Source organism: Parasteatoda tepidariorum, chromosome 12, assembly GCF_982258835.1.
Source record: "Parasteatoda tepidariorum strain Cologne lab strain chromosome 12, Ptep-v5.0, whole genome shotgun sequence".
Lineage (NCBI taxonomy): Eukaryota > Metazoa > Arthropoda > Arachnida > Araneae > Theridiidae > Parasteatoda > Parasteatoda tepidariorum.
In genome coordinates this window covers 15,257,924-15,282,436 of record NC_141766.1, presented here as the reverse complement: position 1 = coordinate 15,282,436, position 24,513 = coordinate 15,257,924, and the positions used below count along the sequence as shown (strand labels likewise).

The window sequence follows — 24,513 nt, the reverse complement described above, 5'->3', positions numbered from 1 at the left end:
TTGCTGCTCTGGCTTCCTTGAACCAGTTCATTAAAATATTTTCTAACTCATCATACGGAGATGTTTTAAGGGTTTTTCGCTTCTTGGCATATTTTCCGAGTTTTTCAGCGTTTAGTTCTACTGAAGCTTCTTGCTTTAAAATCATTTGCAAAGTTGAATAAGCAATTCTCAAAGATTTAGCAAGATCAACTTTAGTGCCATGAAATTCTTTAGCTTTTTCGATGATTTCAGCCTTTTCGGCCAGAGAAAAGCATTTTCGTTTCGACATCTTCTTTCAAGAAAAGAACACGATGACTGAGGTTTCAAAAATGAGAAAAAATGCTATCAAATTCAAACAAAACCGACTGAAAATCTCATTTGGTATGCTAGCACGGAAAAATGAGTAAAACCATTTCGAATAGAATTTTTTTTAAAATTTATCTGTTAATAGAAAAACGCATCAAGCGGGATTTTCATAAAAGGGGTAGCGCAAAATCCGGGAATTTTTTAACATTATCGGTATAGGCAATTTTCACGGATCAGCAGAAAATGACGTAAGAAGCGGGATAACGTACGAAACGGACAACGCAAAATCGGGGTTCCACTGTATATATATATATATATATATATATATATATATATATATATATATATATACAGTACAGAACCCGTTATCCGGAAATCAGAAAACCGGAAAACCAAATAACCGGAACGAAATTCGATAAATTTTCCCGCCATTTTTGAAAAAACAAATGTTTTTCTCCTCATAAGATTTCAAGATTTTTTCTTTCTTTTTTGAAAGATGTTAACCTTACCATCATTTTGGAAACAATCATTAGTGTATTACTTCATCGTTTTTTTCTTCTTTTCAAGATTATTTCCAAATATATTTTTTTTAGTTGAATTTGACAATAAAAAAAACGGCTTTTTGTAGCGATTCAGAAAAATCAGTTATCCGGAATAGCGATGGTCCCGATCGTTCCGGATAATCGGTTCCCTACTGTATATATATATATATATATATATATATATATATATATATATATATATATATATATATATATATATATACACACATGGATACACACACATTAATAAATCAATTATTGATGAAAAGATTTTTTTATAAAATGGACTCAAATAATTAGAAGTATTTAATTTTCAGCAAATACATTACTAATTTTTTTGATAAAAAAAATTAGTGCCTAGAACACTAACGTTGCATAGCCTGAATATTAAGTCCTGAAAAAGTCTAATTTTTGCTGCAATAAAAATAACTAATAATACTGAGGAAACGAAAAAAAAAAATTTTAATATAATGTTGAGAAAAAATATTTAAATAATACTAACCAAGAGAAAGGATAGTAACAAATGGGGGTCTATCTGATGTTAAGAGTGAATGCTCTCTTGCTTTGTTAACACCGCTTTCTTTTCCATAAACACCTTTAACTGGTCCAACAACTGCTTCATATCCATGAACTTTAAAAGTAAATGCTTTATGTGGATTTTGATATCTGACACATTCCTGCAATTAAAAAAAAACACAGTAGCAGTAAAACCCTAGCTAGTTACAGCTACTTTTAATTTCACAAGATATAAAAAAATAAAAGTTTCACTTAATAAGTTTCCTTTGCAGCGTTAAAGACAGGTAAAACTTGTATGCTCATTAAAAAATATAAACAAATTAAACTTAGCATGCTTAAAAATGATTATTTAAAAAATTAACTTCTTAAGCTTTGGATGATCTGAAAGTGCTTTTAATTTATTATCTGTTTTAGTAGTTAAAATAGAAAATGATTTTGAAAAAATTCAAAAGTTGCTATCAAGTAGTAAAAGAGCAAGAGCTATTTCGTTTGCCAATTAATTAATTAATGTTTTTAAATGCAAAGATAAAAATACATTTCATGAAAACTAAAATGATAAGATTTAAGATACAGCTACATTAGAGGTTTAATTACCTTAGTGGCAATCAATGATAATTCTTTGGATGATCTGAAAATGTCTACAGCATAAGTTTTATAGTACCATTAATAGGGATTACTTTCTCCAGTTTTAAGCTTTTATTGAAAAATCCATGGTCTACTTCACTATCACTTTGAAAACAGAAAGATAATTTCTGAAGGGGGACTAACAGAGGTAATTAATCTGAATTAAGAGTTGATTGAGATATCTATTGGACAAGGCAGTAGATGTTTAAATATAGTGAAATAGTAACAAACATTATCTTAATTGATTATAATTAATAAAATATGCACAAAATTATATCATTACAAAAGTTAATAATATCCATACAGCCACCAATATCCCAGGGATATCCAAACATGTCTGCTACGTATCAAAATATCCAGTGGACATATGGATATGTTACAGACTTGTTACAGATATCTAAATAAGTCCAAGAAGTCTATGAATTTGAATATCTCTGAGATATTATTTATGGATATCTGGAGGATACAGTTATTTGGATATTATAGAGATATCAAGACACACCTAAGCCCAACATATGGATAATTGGGTGTTCAAAGAATACCTGAGAGATATTTTAAATTATTAGTAAAATCTGACGCGGATCCAGTTTTTTGTTATCTTAGACATTTAAGTTTATGGACTTTGATAAGATTTGCTTTATTTACAAGTTCAAAATGTATAAATTGTTAAATGATTTCTCAACATGAATAAAAAACTATTTTTCATTTTCAATTTAGACTTCAAATATTATTCTAACTGATGAGCGCACTTATTTTTTATATACATTTTCAATTAAGAAAATTCAGACCCATATCTTCATGTTGTAACAATCGTTTTATCTATTCAAGTAGAACTGCTTTTTTTTCATATGTGTTACGTCATTATTATGTAATTCTTTATTAGATATTTTAATCAAATACTATCCCCCAATTGGTACTTGGGCATAATAAATTAAATTTCAATGCATGTTGTCAGCTACTGAACTTCATATATTAGGATTTATGTATAGCAATTTTACTCCACCAAGGAAAGTTATATAAATTTGTTTTTACCAATTACTTCAATTTGAAATGTGATTTAAGAACTTTATCAAGCTTGCATCTTATTTTAAACTAGTATGAAACAGCAAAAACACTAAGCAGTCATCAGAAGTAGACAAAAACTATTGACTGTAATTCTATAAAAATAAATTTTAACCTATTTACAAAAAGTTAACATTAAAATAGTGTTTAAAGATCATAATTTCGCAGCTATGTCATATTTTGTAGATTATTACTAAAACATGAGTTTTCCATTGCTTGTCATATGTTTTCTGTTTTTATTTAGTTAAATGCGTAAATTTATGCTTGAATGTACAGCACACACACACAAAAATTGGACCACCCTGAATAACTTTTGATCAAATTATCGGTTCACATTGTAGGATTCGATCTTAATGGTTCGTGGAGGTGACCTCAAATATGCTAATTAAATAGTGCAGACGATATTTTAAATTACAAAATTAGATACAAAAACACGCGTCTGAATAAACATGTTTTTTTTGTTGGATTCTTGTCTCCCAATATATAGGGGGTAGCCAAAATCTGGGAAATATGGTCTGAATAGTTTGGTCAGGAAAGTGGTCCAAAGTTAGGAACCCTTAATGTTAATTTTACTTTTTGCATATTTCCCCATACCTTGAGAACTTATTAAGCAAATTGAAAAATTTTTGTACATAATTATAAAATTCATTTAGCCGAAGATAATTCCATGCTAAATATAATTTTTTTAATAGACAAGTTTTTACATCATTTCAAAGAATGCAAAAGTCAAAATACAAAATTTAAGCAAAATCAGACAAATAGTTCCTGAGAATCACAAAGTTATATTTTTATATGCTATAAATGGGTAATTCCATGGTAAAATTACCCAAATGAGCAAAAAATTTTAAATAAATATTTTTTAGCAAATAAGGTGTCGTTTTAAAGGTAAAAAGTCGAAGATTTAGAAATATTGGCTCTTAACTTGATAAACTTATTTTCTAATTAGTTATAGGTTGCTGAATGAAAGGAAATATCATCTGAAACTTTTAGTCACATTAAGTGACTTTCAAATAAATCCAGATTTTTTTATAAATATTGAGAAGTGAAGTAAATAATCATTGAAGTATAGTATAAAAAGATAGGACCTGTTACATAAGTATATAGAATAACTGTACATTTTGATTTTTAAAAGTATTGTCTTAAGGCATTTCAGATATTTTAGATATGACACCAAAATGCATAATTATTTGTTTGGAGTAAATAAAATTAGAGCTAGAAAAATGAATTTTTCAGTTTAAAGCAAGTTTTTATAACTCATTGGTATCATCTATTTAAATTTTGTAAACAGTGAATATTACTTTTGTAAATGAATAATTAATGCTTTTTATGACCGGCAATGTTTACATCCAACATTCTTTTTTATATTTTTAATTTATTTCCACCTATCTTTCTTTTTACTTATGAAGTGAAATAAGCATAGAAGAAACTAAATAGGCTTTAATTTAATTTTAAAAAGAATATTTCACTTCAATAAGCTAATTTCATGTTCTGTTTTACTACTGAATACTCTTTTATTTTTTATTATGCACTTAAAATAAGTCATTTACAATTTCTCTCTAATTTTGCTCCTTATTTTTTTTCCAATTATTTAAAGCACAAAATATTTAATACAATTAACTAGATTTGAAGTTGATTGTGTATATTTGCTTTTCCTGTTATCTTATGATGCATTTAGTATTTATTTCCTCATTCAAGATATTATTAATTATTAAATGCGATTATATTTTATTTAACCTGAACCAAATTTTGTTTTTAGCATTGGTTATAAATTCAAAATTTATAAATACTTTTTGGAAATAATAAATTTAAAAATTATAATTTATAGGAACATTCCTTTCCTTAACAAAATTTTAAAATAAAACCAAGCCAATGGGATAGGAGGTACTGTGAAATTGTTCAATGACATGTAAAAAAAAGTATTACAACATTTTACACTAAATTTGCAATATATCCAAAGCCTAACATACATATAAATAAAATATAAATTTCATCACAGAAAATTCAAAGCCATGGAACATTTGTATTGCCTACTGACAAGTAGTTTTGCTAATTCAATGTATGTGTATTTTTAATATGTGAAACAAATAGGTTATTACAAAATTTATCTAGTATCATGTTTTGTTCAAAAGGTGATTTCAAATGCCCAGACAGAAAATAAAAACATCTTATTGTATAAAACTTCTCGTAGCAGATAAAATATTTTACAAGGTGGAAAATGTAGTAAAACACAATGATCTATAGGTTCTAATCAATAAGAAAAAAAGAGAGCATTTTACATTTAAGGAAGTATTTAATTGAAAAAATTCCAAATATTATCAGAATAAAAATTAGAATAAGTTTCAGGGTTAATAATTCTATTTATTGATTTACATTTAAAATGAACTATTTACATTCAACACTGAGACAAAGTAGTTTAAAATTAGTTATATGTTGCAGTAGATATTTTAAAAACTGTCTCAATTCCTTTAGTTCAGAATTTAATTGAGTTTAAAATTAAATTCCAAACCAATTCACAGAATTTAAAGGATGCATAATCAAATCATCATATTTTAATTTTGTGTGATTTACGTTCAGCACTAACATTTTAATCCATTTAATCTGCCTGACACAATGGAATTGCCCATATGTATGTAAATATATGAATACATAAATATCTATGAACATCCATAATTGAAAAGATTGTCAATTCAATATTATAAACTTTATAATTGTTAAGATTATCATTTTGATGGGTTTTGATATAAATACTTATAGGTCATACAAATCATTAAAAAAAATGAAATTTGAAGCTGCTGAAACTTTAAATGGAAAATTAAACTACCCAAAATATTCATTAAAAGGCATTAAAAAATCTTAAGACAATACATAAGTTATAATTTTAGAGAAAAATTTTGAAACTGTCAAATTGACGGATTTGGTAGTTCTAGTGTTAAAGACTCAGTACTGTTTGAAAGTTAATATGAATTTTTGTAACTTTCAATATTACTATGAATGTCAGAATAAATTCCAATACATTTTAAATTTATCAATGACACTCAAATCTTTCCATTTAGGCTCATCGCCACTACCCGATCTTTCAATCATCAGTTTATTTGAATTTGAATTATTTTTCAATTTCAGAGTGGCTACCTAATTCCTTCTTATCTGCGGGAGATCATTAACTTTAAATGATTGGGCATTTAATAATGTATGTAAGCAGTTTTCATTTGAATTCTTTTACACTGCAAAACCATGGCTCTATTGAGAGACAGAACGTTCCAGCTTCCAATTCTCATATCCAAATTTCGTTTTCCAAATCGTTTTCATGAAGTCATCTGGGATTTTTCTTCTAAGGATTTTGTAACAAGAAGTTTTAACAGGATAGAGGTGTCAACCCTATGCCCAACCCCCAACCTGAAGGGCCAGTCCCCTGATATAATTCCCAGGGGCAAGGTGCCCGGTTATACGCCTAGACACTGAGTACCAATTTTAGTCGCCTTTTATGACATGCATGAGCTGCATTGGGACTATTCTTTCACACCCACCACACAGATTTAGTTTTAATTCTGGTACACCATTTTTTTTCCTTTTTTTTTTTTTTTTTTGCAATCTCATTAATTCGAAGCATTTTTTGGGGCAGCTGAATAACATGGTTGACACTGTTCATTAGAAAATTGTGTTCCTCAGTAAAATCATTATTTTGTTAATCATTATTCTATTTTTGCAATTATCAGTAATATTATCATTTTTGTTTCCAAATACTGAGCTATCTCTACTTTTTTACAGTGATTAATATTTATATCTGTAGCATGTATAATGCAGAAAGCATAGTATTATTTTCTTTTGTGACTTTGCATATTGTAAATTAATTTTTGAATATCCAAGTTTATTTTTGTAAAAATAAAGCTTTTTGTTAATAAATGCCATAATTAAAAATTGACAACATTGCATACACCATTGATGAAATCACAACAAAATAAAACATTTTTTTTCTCTGCACTTATTTAAAGGAAAAAAACAAATATTTCTAAACCATTCACAGAAGCAGACTTATTAGAGATTTGGAATCTGATAGTGCTGCTTATAACATCACTGTTTGTTAAGCCTATTTTGAATTTTAAAAAAAGTGCAGTTGCGTTGATGATATTGAATTGTTGAACAAAAACTGAAATATTTTTAGAAAATTTATTATTTATAAGAAAATTACATAAAAGAGTTTTTTTTTTTAAAAAAATTCTTTATTAAAAGAAATGCAAAAAAATCAATTAGATACAGAAAATTGGGTGAAATATCCAAAATAACGAAGTAGCTTATAAAAAAAAAACAGCAGAGTTGGCAGGTATAATCATCATTATCTGCATAATTTTTGGAAATACATTGTATTTTAAAATAAATCCATTATTAAATTTGGCTTTTTTAAGAGAAAAAATAATTGAGTCTAAAAACAAAATTATTATAGATTGTTTAGATATTTCAACTCAAAATCAAGTTCATTTTAAGCAGTTTGACAAGAAAAAAAAAACATCTCCTGAACAGACTTGGAGGCAGTTCTTTCATCCAAGTAATAGAAGGCTGTTTTTTGATATAATCCAACAACATAAAAAATTAGGCAACTAACTAAAAATAGAAAAAAAAGCAAAGGTAAGCCTGTTTTTCTATAAAAAGATTAAGCTGGTTTTTATATCAAATAGGTTGAAATCTAAAATAGGTAGGTTGGTAGATTATCACGGTTAATATGAAAAAACAGAATTAATATTAGCTCTAATAACTGGGGTTAATATTAAAAAAAAGTACTAAACAATTATTTCAATATCCAAATTAAAATTAAACCATAGTTTCAAATAAAATTAATAAAATAGTATAAGTAAATCTAAGAAAATTTTCCTTAGATTACTCACTATGACAGATTCAATATATTAACCTTAACAGTAAGCTCTGAACACAAATCAGGATACAACCATTTTTCTTCCAACACAAAAGACTGGTTTCATCACCCCTCCTTTCTAATGGATATAATGTACTTAATGTAATTTGTTTAAGAGTCAAATCAGTTAAGGGATAAATAGTATAGTTGATTTGAAATTATTTCCCACGATTGAACTGTTTTTATAAAGTCAAAAAGTAAAATTAAAATAGTATAACATTTGACAATAAAAAATCCCAATACCGAAAACAAAAAACTCAATATTTTTTTGAATATAGATAATTTTTGTTTTGCCTAAATATTTATGACTATTCCTTTAAGGACCACAATATAATAAATATTACATTTAGTATTAAACAGAAGTGAGACTAACCTGTTGGCGATATGCTTGCTTTTCATTTTCAGCTGTAGGTCTGACAGTCCAACCAGTAGTTCTAAATAATATAAATTAATTTCATAGTCAAGCCTTCGTGAATATAGGAAACTCGAACAATCGAGACTCTACTGTATTTAGTTTTTATACTTACACTCTTGGTGGGGGTGGGGACCCTTGTGAGGTTTCTAACATATCAAGAGAAATATCATCTTTACCATCTAACCACTGCTGGCATAAACCAAACATTTGTTCATCAGAGTCACGACCAGAACCTATCCATTGCCATTGTTGCTGTTTCTCTTTGTAATCCAAGAAAGGTATAAACGTTTCTGGTAAAATACCTAAATGTATACAAAGCAAATTAATTAGTAAGTGTGACAAAAATTATTAAATTTTTTAAAAATAAATCTATAATCATGTTTTTTTAAATGCAGTTATATTACAATAGTTGTTACAATTTTTCTATACTAAATAGAAAACTATATTGCTATAAGCTATAATTACTTATTAAATCTCCAGCAAGAAATTTTAATGCAGATGAAACAAGATCTGACCAAGATTCCTGAAAACTCATCCATTCAAATAACGAAGCAGTTGGTCCTCCTTGCCAATTTTTAACCTTTTCTTCAAGCTGTTTTTATAAAAGCAATAAGACACTTAATAGCAAAAAGTTATGCATAAGGTTAAAAAGTAATTCTAAATAAACTTTTTCAAACAATCAGGCATGGTTATAAAAATTAAAGATATGTATAATTAAGAATTCAAGTATTTGTTGAAACTATAATTTAGATTTAAAAAAATGCACGAAAAAGTGATAATCTAAAATATTAATAATGAAATTCAAGTCTCAAACAGAAGATAAATAGAGAAATTAATATTAGAATAGATAATAAAGTGTATTTTTCTTGATAGAAAATCTCTCATAGCAAATGTATCAGAACATGTAAATTAAATAAAATGCTATTGACCATTCAAAATAAATAAATTGATGATATAAAACACAAACAATTGCATAGTTGTATCTTCTTTTTTAAAGGTGCATTAGACTAGGGTGGGCCATGGCCTTCCTCAGAAGCAACTTCTTGGATAGACTCTTGCAGTTTTTGAGAACTCTTAAATCTTTTTCTAGACAGTCAATCCACTGGATTCTTGGTCTTCTCCTTTTATAGAATCCAGGTGGTTTTGCAAAGATTTTCTGGTGTAATTTTTTATTTAATTGACAAAATTTATTAATTTTTAAAAAAAAGATATATCGGTAAAAAGCAAAGAATTTATCATTCTTGAAAAATTTATAAATTTTTTTTTCAAAAATTACATTGTTTGAGCACAGTGGAGGTTACGTTTAATAAAGTAAAATAAAGTTATAAAGAAACTGAATTTAGAGATTTTATAGCAATAGACTATTTTATGGTATTTTCACAAAAATGGTTTATACTGTTAGTTCTTTTACTTGTTGAATCTAAATGGATGTAATGTGAAATGGAAACTAAAAGAGATAAAGTCTCACTTTAAACTTTGCTATCATTTTTTAAAAGAAATTCTAGCACGAATATCTTTAAACAATGATGATAAAACTTTTAAATTGCAATTTTGCATTTTTGGGTAAATTGTACGGTTTTGGAAAAAATAGACTCCGTGGCTGAGCGGTAGCGCTTTGCGCTGTCGTGCCACATGTCCCTGGTTCGATCCTCGGGCCGGGCAAGGTTGACTCAGCCTTTCATCCCTTCAGTGAGTCGATAAATGAGTAAAAAGCATGCTTGGGAACTAAACACTGGGGGTTCCGCGCTCGGCTGACCACCTGACCGGAACATCTGCTCCTGCACCCCAGAGCCCAAGGTCAAGAAAACTGAGATGGGCACAGTAGGCCTTGGCCCTCTAGGGCTGTCGTGACACTGAGTTTAGTGTTTAGAAAAAATAGTAATTTCAATTTTTTATAAATTATTATTATTTAAGATCTTTCACAGGAAGAAGATATTCACCAATTAGGCAAAACAAGACGACACTAAACAATAATGTCACCCTTTCTTTAAAGTCACATCTACAAAAATTTTTATTACTAAACTTTGTCTTCCCGTGGAAACAATGAAAGATTATTTTTGAAACAAAAAAAGGATTATTAGTAAATCACAAAAATTTATTTCATTTATATCAATAATTTTTGATTTTCTTAATCATACTGAATCCATGTGTTAGGGTTTTTAAAAATCTAACTACAAAAGTTCATTAATTTGATTTTACTTACTTCTTTTTGTTAATCTCTTATACTTTTTGAAGATATAGTTACAAAATCATTAGTAACTATTTCACTTGAGCCATTTTACGATAGTTAACAAAACATACAAATTTTTTTCAACACTCTTTAAAAAATAGATTTCATTGAGAAGAATATCATAAAATGCTTATATTTTTCAGTCTACTTGCTTTACAAATAGGTGCAATTTTATAAAAGTCTAAGTTAAAAGCAATATCTATAAAATGAGTCCAGTTACTACAACCCTCCATTTTACAGCAAAAAATATGCAATTTATTGAAAAAAATCTTGTTTCTGAAATCTTGTCTTCAAATTGTGATGGTCAGTGGCAGGGCCTAGAATGTTTTTTTTTTAAAAATCTTTCCAAATATTAGTTTTATAGCAAATTGCACCTTTTTAGGGGGTGTTGGAAAAAATTTGATGAAAAAATTTTCTCCATCTTAATAAATCAAGTGAGTGTTTACTCTACCAAGGTTTCCCAGAATTAAAATTCTACGAGTGAGTAAAATACTCTGTGCCTGAACACCAGTCATTTCAGCTTGATTATTAAGAAAATGGCAGAAAACATAGATTTCCAAAATTACAATTATTTTTATGAATAATTCAAAAATTACTATAAATGTGATATAGTTGTGGCAAACATAAATGAGTGTTACCCGTCACTTGATACCTAGAACCGAGTCTTGAGACCAGGTGTCTCAGGAAAAACAAAAATTTTCTGACCCAAAAAAAAAACTTTTATGATTATTTCTTCATAGCATTTTGCTTTCAATTTTTTGTAATAAAAATTATTCAAATCACATAAATGTTATTGAATACATTATTTATATAACTAGTTAAATATATATATATAAAAAAAAATTTTTTTTTTGATGAACCATTAACCAGATATATTGTTTCAGTGAGTGAAAAGTTCTAATTGAATAATGTATAATAATGTATATGCTTTTCTGAAGCATTATACATTATTCAACTAGATACAAGAATCATATAGTGTTAAAAAATTTTCAAGTTAGGAATTTGGAATTCTTATTTTTCTATGCTGACTTACTGCACGGGGCAATTTGGCAGTAAAAACTCAACTGAGTTTAAATATAGATTTAAAATATTCGGAAAGCTTAAATTATAATCTCTTCTTTAGCTTTTCTCATTATAAAAACATGTTATGAGAAGACAAAAAATTATCAGCTCAGAATAAATTTTTTCTCTTGCACACCAAAAAAAAGAAAATCTATATAATTATTTACTTATAAATACATTGCATTACTCATTAATGCAAATTTAAGCTTTTATATCTTGTTGTGAGACTAAAAAAAATAAGAGTGCAATTTTTCTTTTGTTTCTCAGTTACAATTTAATCATTTCTGAATGCGGATTTGAAGAAACACACAGAACATTCAGTTTCATTTAATTTAGTACTTACACTCGTATTGTTTTTAAAATTAGTCTGTACTCAAATAACTTTCTGCTTCTTCAACAAATTTGAAAAAGTTTAGTTTCCTCCACTCTGCTCCTCTTATAGGAGAGAAAGAAGTTAATTAAAAAAGTCTACTTCTGCTCATTTCCTTGAAAATCCATGAGGTTCACGATCGTTTTTTAACCAATTCTGAATTGTTTTTCGAATTTTCATATTTTTAGTTCAGTGTTACTGTAGAACACAAATTTCAAACAAATTTTCTATAGCTTTTTGACCTGCTTGATTTGTGTCAATTCGATCGTAAATCTGTATTGTTTTTCAGTTTTTCTTTTGTAACTATCGAAAGTTTTTTTGGCCATTTACACATGTTTTCTGAAATTTTGATATTTTCAATGCAATATTATTACGACTTAAGAATTTTGGATCTGACAATACGCGAAATTGAGTAATAACTTTTTGACAAACAAAATTCATTAAGTTTTTTTCAAAAGTCCATGTCGATTTGCAATAATTTCTTTGGCAGCTGCCTTTATTTTTCTTTTAAAATTTCAATGTTTTTAACACAATTTAGTTAGATCACACAAATTTAAAATGTAATTTAACACTTTAAGATGTGCTCTGTTTGCAGCGATTCCTTCACAAATCCCCAATCAGTTTTCAGCCATTCCACATGATTTTTCAAATTTCGACAAGCGAATTTAGAATTTACGTTTTCTCTTCCTTATACTTTTGACTCGGGACAATTTCCTCGGCATCTATTGACGTGGTTTTTCCGTTGATTATTTTTTTCCAACCATTTCTACACTAATGAATATCTGGCTGGTACCATGTTATTGCTGGGTATCCAATACATCCCTACAGTAAATTGCATTTTAACTTTTTTCAACTTTTTAGTTTTATAAACCTCTTATCAATATTATTTTAGAAATAGAGTTTTAAGAATCTTGCAATAATTTATGGTGAGTCTAATATTTGAAGACTCAATGCAATTTAAAACTGATTATTTAACATGTAATGCATAGTTTCCCAATGAGCATTGAGTTGACACAAAACATAGCTTAAGATGATAATTTACAATTCTGAGTACTACTAAAAGCAAAACACTTAGCTTAATGCTACTTACCTTAACAGCTGAGAGTTTTTGTTCACTTGACTCACAAAATATGTCTCGCAAAAGTGCAAAGAAACAGGTTGGATATTGAGTTACTTCAGGTCGAGGAGAATATAATCTAAATAATATTTTAAAATGTTACACTATTTATTTATAAATGGAGAAAAAAGTTACTTAATATTCTGCAGCATCGCTCTTAACTTTGATCACTGCATATAAATGATCTTCAATGGAATAAGCAAGCTTTTTTTTTGTCCACATTATCCCAAGTACACTTAATGCTATCCATTAGCTCAGTTTTGTACACAGGAGCAACTTCTTGAAGTTTTTTCTTTACAATCCTCAACGGCTGGCAACGGTGGCAAGATATTTAGTGACAAAAGTACATTCTGTGTGTCTTATGATAATCAAAGAATTTGAGTTTGTAGCATGAAACAATAATACACAGTGCATGAAACATTTAATAAATAGTGCTTAAAATATTCGGTAATTTGCAGCTAGTGGTGATGGTACGGAGTTACATTAGCACAAATGGACCTGGAAGGGTTCAAAACAAATTCATACTCAAAAAAAAGTTAATTCAGATATTTATGAAGATATTCTCAAGTACTACGTGATTTCATAGTCCGAAGACATATTTGCAGATGGTTTTAGTTAAAAAAAAAATTCTTCATATCACATATCAGAATAAACCAGGATCAGGCTGGAGCAATGCAAAAAGGAGTTACTCCTACAAAGCTAAGTTAGAGAAGAGCATTTAGTTTATTTCAGTTAATGTGGACAAAAAAAAGGCTTATTTATTCCATGCAAGATCGTTTATATGTAGTGATCAAATCTAATTCAATGATGCAAAATATTAAGTAATTTTTTTTCACCATTCATATTTTCTCCGTCATTTGGACCACATAAAATTTCATTCTTATATTTTGATTTCTTTTTACAAAAAATAAATTTTCAAAATAATTCATGTTTCATATTGATTTTTTAAATGCTTAAAAAAGCTGTGAAATATGTAGATTTGACTCATTCAATTTCGAATTTAATTTAATGATGTAAAAAAACATATAAATAAAACAAAATGCTTTTTAATGTTGAATTTTTTAATTATTCTAATATTTTGAATAAGAGATGCATATGCTTTCTACACACACTTTTTTCTTGGTCAAATTTCAGGGATTTTTTTTAATTATTTAAAATGTGTTTCTCAAATAACATTTTTATTTTCATCTTTTTTATTTTTCCCAGACTCATCCCAGTTTGTTAAATCTTTTTTCTCAAATAGTCTCTAACTTAATAAATGCAAATTTTGCAAACTTTTAAACTTTCTTTCCATGTCAACATTTCCAAACATGAATTCGATTTGGCACCATCTAGCAGCAATAAAAACAAATCTGGTCAATTATGTCATTTAAAAAATTCCAATGGATTATCCAGACCAGTTTATAATCCATACGCTTTAAGAATCACTTTTTTGACACAAAATCTGTGATTAAAATACCAGAAATTACAGTACTACAATATGGTTGCAAACATTGAAAGAGCAAAAATAAGGCAAATTTTACAAAATAATAAAAATTTTATGCAAACTGATTAAAAAATTTAATAGACTTTAAGTATAAATTTTTATTATTATATTAATTATGTGCTTTAATTCAAGAGTTTCTTTAGCAATAGATATTAAATTCACTTTAAATAGTTTTAAGTGTTTCTTGAATAACATACAGGTTAAAGATTTCATAACATAAAAATTTTCCTTTTTCATAGCATTATTTTCAAAATAATTAGAAACTTTTCAATTGATAAAATTATTAACAAAGCAAAAGATAAATTCTTTTAGTAACATTGCTTACTTAAATTCTTAAATAAAATCTGAGATTAAATTTTTTTCAATAGTAACTTTTTCAAGTGTTTACTTTTTTTAAGAAGATTTCAGGAATGCAAAAACAAGGAGAAGAAACTAATGTAAATTAACAATATCCTGCTGAGTTGGCAGCTATGTGATATTGTAATACGAATAAAATGAAACAATAAAATTTTAACATCCCATAAATACTCAATAATAACTTACTGCACAGGATAAAACATCACTTGAGCAAATGTAATTCAAAACTAACTTATTTGTCTAAAAACATACATAAAAAAACTTGTCTATACAATATATACAATTATTTACCTAAAAATACATTGTATTGCTCATTATTGCAAATTTAAGCATTTACATTTTGTTTGTGGGGCTGGGAAGAAAAACAGTTTCGAATTTTTCTACTGTTTCTCAACTACAGCTTTAACGTTCTTTACTAAGGGTTAGGACAAATACACAGAGAATATTCAGTTTCCTTTAAATTAGTATTTACACAGGTATTGTTTTCCAAATTAGTCTGTTCATCAATCTCTTTCTACTTCTTCAAAAAATTTGAAAAAGCTAAATTTTTTCTTTGAGATAATTTCTGAAAAAGTTATTTTGAATTTCCTATAATAGAACATGAGCTTAAATTAAACTGAACTTCTACTGTTCTTCAAATAAGTCTGAAAAAGTCTTGCTTCTTTGCAGAAAACACTAAATGCTAGTTCTTCAATTGTGATTACACGTGCGATACATAAAAAAAAAAAAAAAATTCAAAAAAAAAAAAAAAAACTAAAAAGGTTTATTTCCACCAATATATAACAGCATTTTCTTTAAATGGAGGAACAGTTTTTGCTATGTGTCTGGTTTAAAGAAAAAAGAAAAAGAAATCAAAGATAGAAATATGAAGCTTTTTAAAATGCTTACAACAGCCAGCTTTGAAAAACCTGCTTTGCCAGTTCTTCCAACATTTGGTGTAGTACATTCTAAATTGCAAAATGAACTGAGAGTGAAAAAAATCTCAAAACTAGTATTGTTAATGAAACTTCTAAATAACAATTCCCACATAATTTATACACATACTTATTTTGTACTCTATCAGTGCATTAGTAATTTTATTTATTTAAATATATAGTTTTTCAAAAAAATCAAAATATAAAAATCTGACTTTGAATAATAAAAAAAATCTGATTTAAATATTTTCTTTAAAAATTAACAACACTAATAGCTACATGTTACAAATATAGTAAAAAATATATCATAAACTTAATTAAGTGAAACAATTTATAAAAATAAGGAACTCATCATACTTAGCTGTGGGATTTTCACATATTTCTGAATCATCCCCTTCATCTAACAGTGTTAAAGGATCAGTCTGAACTTCAGTCTCCTGAACAGCTGGAGGATTGGAGTCAATGTTAGGATCTGATGAACTTGAGTTTGTATTATGTTCTTCTTTGATAACAATATTTATTAAAGGCACTGAAGATTCTATTGATTCAGGAATTCCAATTGTACCAGATTTATCAGAAGCATCAGAGGTTTTGGCTTTTTTCTTTCCGGCACCATCAGCTGTAAATACAATTACATTGAAATTTTGATAATTCAAAATAGTATCAAATGTGAAAAATATATTAGAAATTTGAACAGCAGAAAATTGAACGAATCTTATTACAATTACAGGGCTCATTCTAGCCATAGAAAAAGAATTTGAAAAGGAAGAATTAGTGAAAGAGGACCATTTATAATTAAAACTATTTAATATCAGATATTAGAATAGATGATTAAGTTAGTTTTTGTTAAGAATATAATTAAAAAGAAGTAAGTAAAACAAAATTCGTTTTGATTTAGGATTTTACTTACAAGTTAAGACATTTTACAATAAGTTTCTTAATAATATATATATGAGTCATATATATGAGTCCATATCATGAGTCATTGTGTCTAATGCTCAGCAATTTTTCCCTGACCAAAAACTTTTAATGCTAATTTTCTCTGTATAGATGGCATCATAATCGTGTTTTGCATTTTTTTAAAAAATTTCCCCTCATTTTTGATAGATATGAGGGCTGAGAAGAGCTTTTCAAGATACAGTAGGGAACCGATTATCCGGAACGATCGGGACCATCGCTATTCCGGATAACTGATTTTTCCGGTTTTCTGAATCGCTACAAAAAGCCATTTTTTTTACTGTTAAACCCAACTAAAAAAAAAAATTTCAAATAATCTTAAAAAGAAGAAAAAACGATGAAGTAATACACTAATGATTATTTCCAAAATGATGGTAAGGTAAACATCTTTCAAAATAGAAAGAAAAATCCTAAAATCCTATGAGGAAAAAAAAAAAAATTTTTTTTTGAAAATGGCGGGAAAATTTATCGAATTTCGTTCCGGTTTTTTGGTTTTCCGGTTTTCTGATTTCCGGATGACGGGTTCTGTACTGTATTTCCCTTTTTAAGGAGATTGCATTTGTAGTGTAACTACCACTATGATTATTAAATTTCCATTCCCTAGTATATAAGACATAGTAACTGGATTCCATCTTGAGGTACCTTTTGATAGATGACAGTTGACATTGTTGATAACATATTTCTCACATTGGTGACCTTCAGATGTGATCTGAATACACCGAACTCAACAGAAACGGCCAGCTCAATATGAACATGTCTTGTTTGAATGGATGGAACACAGTGAACAGTTGGCCTGTTATTACACTCATGTTGTGTACACTTGACTACTAATTGCAACACAAGAATGACCACACCCTCGTGACCAACACGCAAAGCCCAATGATCGTAATACATTTCTCATGACCTCTTGCAGTACAGAAATGAATCAACTAATGGAAACTGTTCATCAAATTCTCTCAAAAATAAAATTCTGGTGGAGGAGTAATATAGCAAAACTACCACTACAATTATTAAATTCCCATTCACTAGTATATAAGACATGTTAACTGGATTCTATCTTGAGGTATCTTTTGATAGATGACAGGTTGACATTGTTGATAACATATTCCCCACACATTAATTAATAAGTCTCACTGCATGCAATTTACGCACATCGGATCACCACCAAGAGAAAATGAGAACCTAATTAATGAAATTTAATTTACTGTGATAAACTCATAAATCGGGTTTCTCCTTTTTCTTTCAACGCAAGCCGTGAAAATGGCCGTTCTCTAACGAATACAATCTCTGCCTTCTAATATGATCGTAATTAAAAAAGTAATTAAATTTTTAAAGCATCTAAAATGTTTAAAAATATATTGTTTTAAGAAGAAAATGTTAAGTGCAATAAAAAATAAAGAAATAGAAAACCATAAAAATAAAGGACTGGCAGACAATTAAGGAGAAATAAAATCTTTTTATCTTATTAGCATAAGAAAAAATAAATATCTAAGGATTGTATTTTATTACGTTTTAATTTAGTTTATTTAAAAAATCCTTACCCAAATCACTCAAACACTTCATTATAAAACAAAAGTTACGAATTCCAAATTAAAAGAATGTTTTTCTAAAGCTTTTTTTTCACTTTCAATTTTTTAAGCGGCTGTGCTACCTTTCTCTCTGCAACAGAATTCCTTTCTTTCAGAACTTGTGTAAAATTTTTTCATTTTCATTGTAACGTCATGTTACAGAGAAATAAGCCACCTAACAATTCTCTCCCCCCCCCCCACTGACTTAGAACAACATATGCGAAATGTTCAATTTCATTCTTGTCACAAGTTTAGTAGAGCTGAATTTTCTGTGTATTGATCAAAATGTCCAGAAAAAAATCTATTAGTTACACTTCAGAGTTTAAATTTAAAGTTATCAAAAAAGCAAAAATGAACGAAACCGGGCAGCTGAAGATATTTTAACATTATAGATCTTTGGAGAAGTTTTTACTTAAAGATAAATGGAGACGTTTTAAGAGGAGAGACCAACCTGTGTTACTCGAATTGGAATCGGAATTAAATCACTGGATCCTCAGCAAAATAGAGAAGGGAATATTGACTTAAACAGTATGGATCATGCTTAAAGCCCCGACTTTTAGCAACATATTGGGCAATGTTTACCCTAGGATTGGTAATAAAAATGTGTGGAATTTATTAATTTCACACGAATTGTGATAGCAGAAAATAGGTCTACGGAAAAAGATATTATAAACATGGATGAGGTACCTTTAGGTTTTGATTGCCCCCAAACATTGCTGTTACGATGATGGGAATGTGAACACAGCTTTCACTATAGTCTTGGCAAGCTCTGCAGCAAGGGAAAAGCTTGCTCTCTTTGTTATTTTTAGATGGAATACAATTTTCCCAAATAAATCAAGGTTGAGATGGGAAAAAAAGGGTGAATAAACCACAATGTCATGACATTGTGGCTCCTTCTCTAATTCCAAAGGATAGTTAATCATGGACTCAATGCGGACTCACTTAATAGACACAATGAACAAAATTTGTAAAACTTTTTCAGCAAAACTATTCATCATTCCAGGAGGGTTGACAAAAAACTGCAACCCCTGGACATTGGAATAAATAGATCATTTAAAACTCAAGTCTGAACCTTGTGGGAAGACTGTATATCCAGCCCTCAACATATTTACACAAATATGGTAAAAGTTCATCGGACGACTCATGACTAGATAGTAAAGCTGTGGTATGGGGTAACAACCAAGACTGGGACAAATGCTTTTTGCAAAGCTGCAATATTGCCTAATTGTATGAAAAATGCACCCATAAAAAAATATCATTGACTTTTTAACCGATTATGAGGATGAAAATGACGAAATGGAAAAAATTATTTCATATTTGGATCAAAATGTATTGAAATTATTTAAGTCTGATTTCAACAAATCAGAGAAACCACAAATTCAGCAAGATAAAAAGCTTTGACAGAGCAATAATTTTATAGTTGGTGGAACACAATCTTCAGGCACAAACTTTGTGATTTAGAATTACAAATAAACTTTTCAGGCATGCTCAAACAGTTTTGAAAATGCTTTGCTTTTCACAGGATAACATAAGATTTCCAAAACATGCTTTCCAAATTTAAGAATTAAATAAATAGAAATTATCAGGAATTATAGTAAATAAAATATAAATTGAATTTATTAATATTTTTATAAACACATTGAGCAATTTCAGTCTAAGTCTACTGACACAGCTATTAATAGATTTAAAATGACATTACTTATAGAACTCTAAATTGTAATCATTTCTTACTAAAAAAATTTGAAAGTTTCATATTCTATTTAAAATTATAATGAGTTTAATATTAACATTCAGAACCTAAAATTTTTTTTTTATTAATTGCAATTTCAAAAGTTTTATGATTAATAAATTTTTAATTAAACTCATATTTTTTTTTAAAAAGTTACAAAGTACTTTTTTTGTTACAAAGTGATTACTTCAAAAACTTTGAAACAATTAATCATATGAGATTTGTTTTCAACTTCTAAAAATGGTAAATAAGTGTATGACCTCCAATTCACTTTTAAAACTTTTATAATGGGAAAATTTAATTAATAAAGTTTTTTTTCCATGATATTATTCAAGAGTTCAACCTACTAAATACTTACTATTTTAGAATTGTTAGTAAAATCTTTTGATTCAAATCAAGTAAAAAAATCATAATTAAATAAAAAATCATAATCTGCACAAAAGTTGCATGTTCTTATCTAAATTTAAGCAAATAAAAATTTTGAAGTGACGAAGCTGAGCATCTTCCAGCACTACCAATTTTTCTTCAATTACTTGTACAATAATATATGTAAGATGCTTAGTAGCTTGTAATTAGTCAATGACACCTAATCTCAATCTTTAAAAGACCCGAGACTTAACCAAAATGTTCTCTTTCGCCCTTTGTTTGTTAAAGCTACAATTACATAAGATTCTTCCGAAAGTTGAGTCCATGCTCCAGCACGGGAATGGGTTATGAGTAGGGCTGCAAGTTCGTCGCGGGAAAAAAGACCCGAAATTCACGAAAAATATTGAAAATTACCCAAATTCTAAACATAAAAAAATTTACTATATAAATGATGCAAAAGACAGAAATTGCGGAAATAATAAAAAAGCTTAAAAAAATGCACAACAAAAGTATTTCCTTTAATTTCAAGCAATATTAATATTTTTATTTAAATGAACAGAATTTTTGTACAAAGTATTGTACATTGTCAGATTATTCTCATTTATGCTTCGTCTTTCATCGCTTAATACATTTTTATACTTAAAAAACGATCTTTCCGCTTCCACACGCTGTTTGTAGGCACCGACAAACATCAAATTGCCAGTTTTGGATAGCGTTCAGTCTTTGATTTCCAAAACTCGATACATTTTCCTCTATCAACGCACAATTAATTCCTTGACCATTGCTTTGTAAGAAGTAATTGCTGTGAAAACTCAAGCATTCTACATTCAAACTACTAGATACAAAAGCCTTATCTCCCTCTCATCTAAGAAACTGATCCCTATTTAAGAAATCACAAGAAGCTGCCCAGGAAAAATTGTCGGCAGATGTAGAAAGGCAGTAGAAATTTCATTGCCCAGAGCAATAGCCTGTGTTACAACTTTTCTGTCAAAGATTTTAATTATAACATTTTAATTATTTTGTAATTCAAATTTCTTTTGTACTCTTACTGACTTCAGGAAGGTAATCCTATCAGTCTATTACCCTCCCGAAGTGTAGAAAGACCACCTTATGTGACAAGATTGTGATTATCTCTTATCTCTGAACAATTTTCTTGTCATTTTGCTTCACTCCTTAAATATCTAATCAATTTTACATGTTCAATTTAAGGCTTCGGTAAAGTAAGAAATTCTATTAAATAAAAATAATAAATTAAAAATGAAAAAAAAAATTCAAATTTTAAGCAATTTTCGCATAAATTAAAACATATTGAGAAATTTGTGGATTTTAGAAAGAAAAAAGAGGACAATCTATACGAAATTCGCGCCGCGACAGACCTGCAGCCCTAGTTATGAGCTATTAATATGTTACATTATTCGCTTAATCATTAGTAAATTAATTCATGTTTCACGGCTGTTGAATAAATATTTATTTCTGTAAGAGCTTTGTTTTTTCAGTTCAGCCACTGTGTAAATCACTTTGCTATTTATCTATTGATTGTCGTCGGGAAAAAGAAGGCCAATACCCATCTGACAACCATGCAGTGACCTCTTCATATGGTGTCAGCTGTATGCGTCCAGATTTAGCGTATGAGTAATTGCCGTGCTAAATCTAGTGCTCCTACAACCGCCAGATTTCTTGTTTGAAAGCCCATTCGACAGTTAGGTGGAGGGGTTGAAGTTCTTTCGTAAGGTCGGTGCGAATTAAAAGAAGTTTAGTAGATAATTTCTTTTCCACACGAGTCTTTAATCGAAACCAGTTTTTGGCAGCACAAGGAGTCAAGGATCAATAGTCTGGAAAAAAAAGCACCTTTATGCTTCCTATATGTTAATTTCAAATATTGCAGCATTATGCCCCGAGAATCGACTCCTTTCCATTTATTTTAATGATTAAATTTTTTGGCACCAATTTGGTTAAATTTTGCAGATGCAGCGGATTTCCCAGGGCAGCCTATCTCTGCGAAGCAACGGTACAGATATGTGCTGGTTTTTGATATTTTCATTTAAAGGACAATAATATAAAGTTTAGGAATTAAATATTTGAGATCAAATAAGATGTGAACAATTAATTATTAATAGTTGTCATTAAAATGTTTTAGCATTTGAAATTAATAAACTTAAAAGCCTTGAAACTGGCATGCAGTTTGGATGAATAAGAATAGCTTAATCTATGTGTAACATTTGCCCTGAAGGTGAAGTGTAATATTTCTTCAATTTTCAATAACTTACATTAGCATGCATATTTGTTTCTAGTATGCTTCACTTCTGCACTTAAATTCAACCTGAATTTAGTGAGTTTTAAGGATATTAAATTTTTTCTAGTGATTTTGATCAGTTATTTTTTTTTAATATTTGGCAAAAATGTTACAGTGACCGTGCATGTTTTAATCTATAACAATGGTTTTTATCGATAAAATTGCGAATTTTTGATATTTTACCAGACCACTTAACACTAGAAAGAGATAATTGTTTACAAACCACTCTTCGAAAACTGCTGAGAAAAACAGGATTAAAATTTGTGTTCCTGCTCTCGATTAATTGGCTAACATAAATCCCGACAGACTTGCGCTTTTATATATATATAGAGAGAGAGAGATAAGATATAGAAATCTGTATGTTGAATATGATACAAACATAAAATTTCAATCAGTATGAAGAAAAGATAGTTTTTTTAGAAATACAGAGCATTTACATTGTTTGAATCCATAAGAATATGCAATAATAAAAAATTATTCATTGATTTCTAAATAATTTTCATCGAAATGAAAAAATTAACAATTAAATTTAAAAAAGAAAAATTTTTTTAAATTTTTTTTTGTTTATTTTGAAGTTTAATTGATTCTTTACAAGATAGTATGATTTAAAACTTTAAACTATTATATTTGAATTCAAAGCATTCAAACAGAAATGTCTTTATTTCCATTAGTAAAATAGATTAATATAAAACAGCCATTATATTTTTTAATTTTACTCTTTATACCTTAGACTCAGACAATATCAGTTTTAACATCAGGATTTCTAAGATAAAATATTTTGATTTTGGGTACACTAATAATAACATGTATTTTTCATAACTTAGAAATTCAATTTCAATTTATAGACATGAAAAGTAAAAAATGATAAAAGCATTTAAATCAATTAATTATGTTACTTATTTCAGAAAATATTTCAATGACGACAAGATAGTATTTTAATAGACTAAGAAAATCTTACTTGATTTAACTGAAGCTCGTTTAGGGAAGTTGCACCTAGAACTAACACTTTTTATGTCAATGAAAGATGTAGAAAGTTCTGGGCGTTTCTATAATTATAGAAAACAAAAATTTTTCGGTTAAAATTTTATATTATAATAAGATATTAACATAAATTTCAGAAATTAAAATTATAGTAATAATTTTGGATACAAATCAATAAATTTTAATATAAATAAATTATGAATTTTATTTATTTTCGAACTCCTGTCAAAAGAAAAGAATAGGATCATTTCAATACAATTGCATGCCCTATAGAAATAAAAAAATATATATATTCTAAATAGTTGCTTTCAATACAAATTTTGCTCTAAAATAAGAACCATCAATTAAAATGAACCAAGAACAATTTTAAGTTAATTACGTAGAACTTTAATCCTGTTTCTTTCATAAACCAGAGTCAGTGAAAGGTGCTTTTTTAATTCAAAATTTAAGTTAAATGTGTTTGAACTGCTAAGTTTTTAAATAATTTAGTTCATAGTTTTCCCATGGCAATATCATTCATTATTTGATAAGAATAATTTTCTTCAATATGAAACAGTAACTAACAGTAAAGATCAAAAACTGCACAAAGAATAAAAATTTAATTATAATGTTCAGAAAGTTAGCTGGTTTTCCGGCAGCATGATATGACAGATTAACTAAATGGTATATTAATTAAATTGCACTAATCTGATTCTCAATTATCCAAATGCATTTTCCTTTATAAATAAAAAACAGT

General features: G+C 28.1%; 1 protein-coding gene across 2 annotated transcripts in view; it reads right to left on the bottom strand.

Moving 5' to 3' along the window:
* LOC107438122 (nuclear factor related to kappa-B-binding protein) overlaps positions 1-24,513 on the bottom strand; it is a 90,255-nt gene that overhangs the window by 32,361 nt on the left and 33,381 nt on the right. For both annotated transcript variants that reach the window (XM_043041956.2, XM_071188124.2), the window contains exons 10-16: positions 23,755-23,842; positions 16,241-16,502; positions 13,100-13,205; positions 8,813-8,939; positions 8,460-8,649; positions 8,306-8,366; positions 1,330-1,504 (exon numbers count right to left, since the gene is read on the bottom strand). In XM_043041956.2, coding sequence (XP_042897890.1) covers positions 1,330-1,504; positions 8,306-8,366; positions 8,460-8,649; positions 8,813-8,939; positions 13,100-13,205; positions 16,241-16,502; positions 23,755-23,842 — 1,009 coding nt within the window. The remainder of the gene's footprint in view (positions 1-1,329; positions 1,505-8,305; positions 8,367-8,459; positions 8,650-8,812; positions 8,940-13,099; positions 13,206-16,240; positions 16,503-23,754; positions 23,843-24,513) is intronic.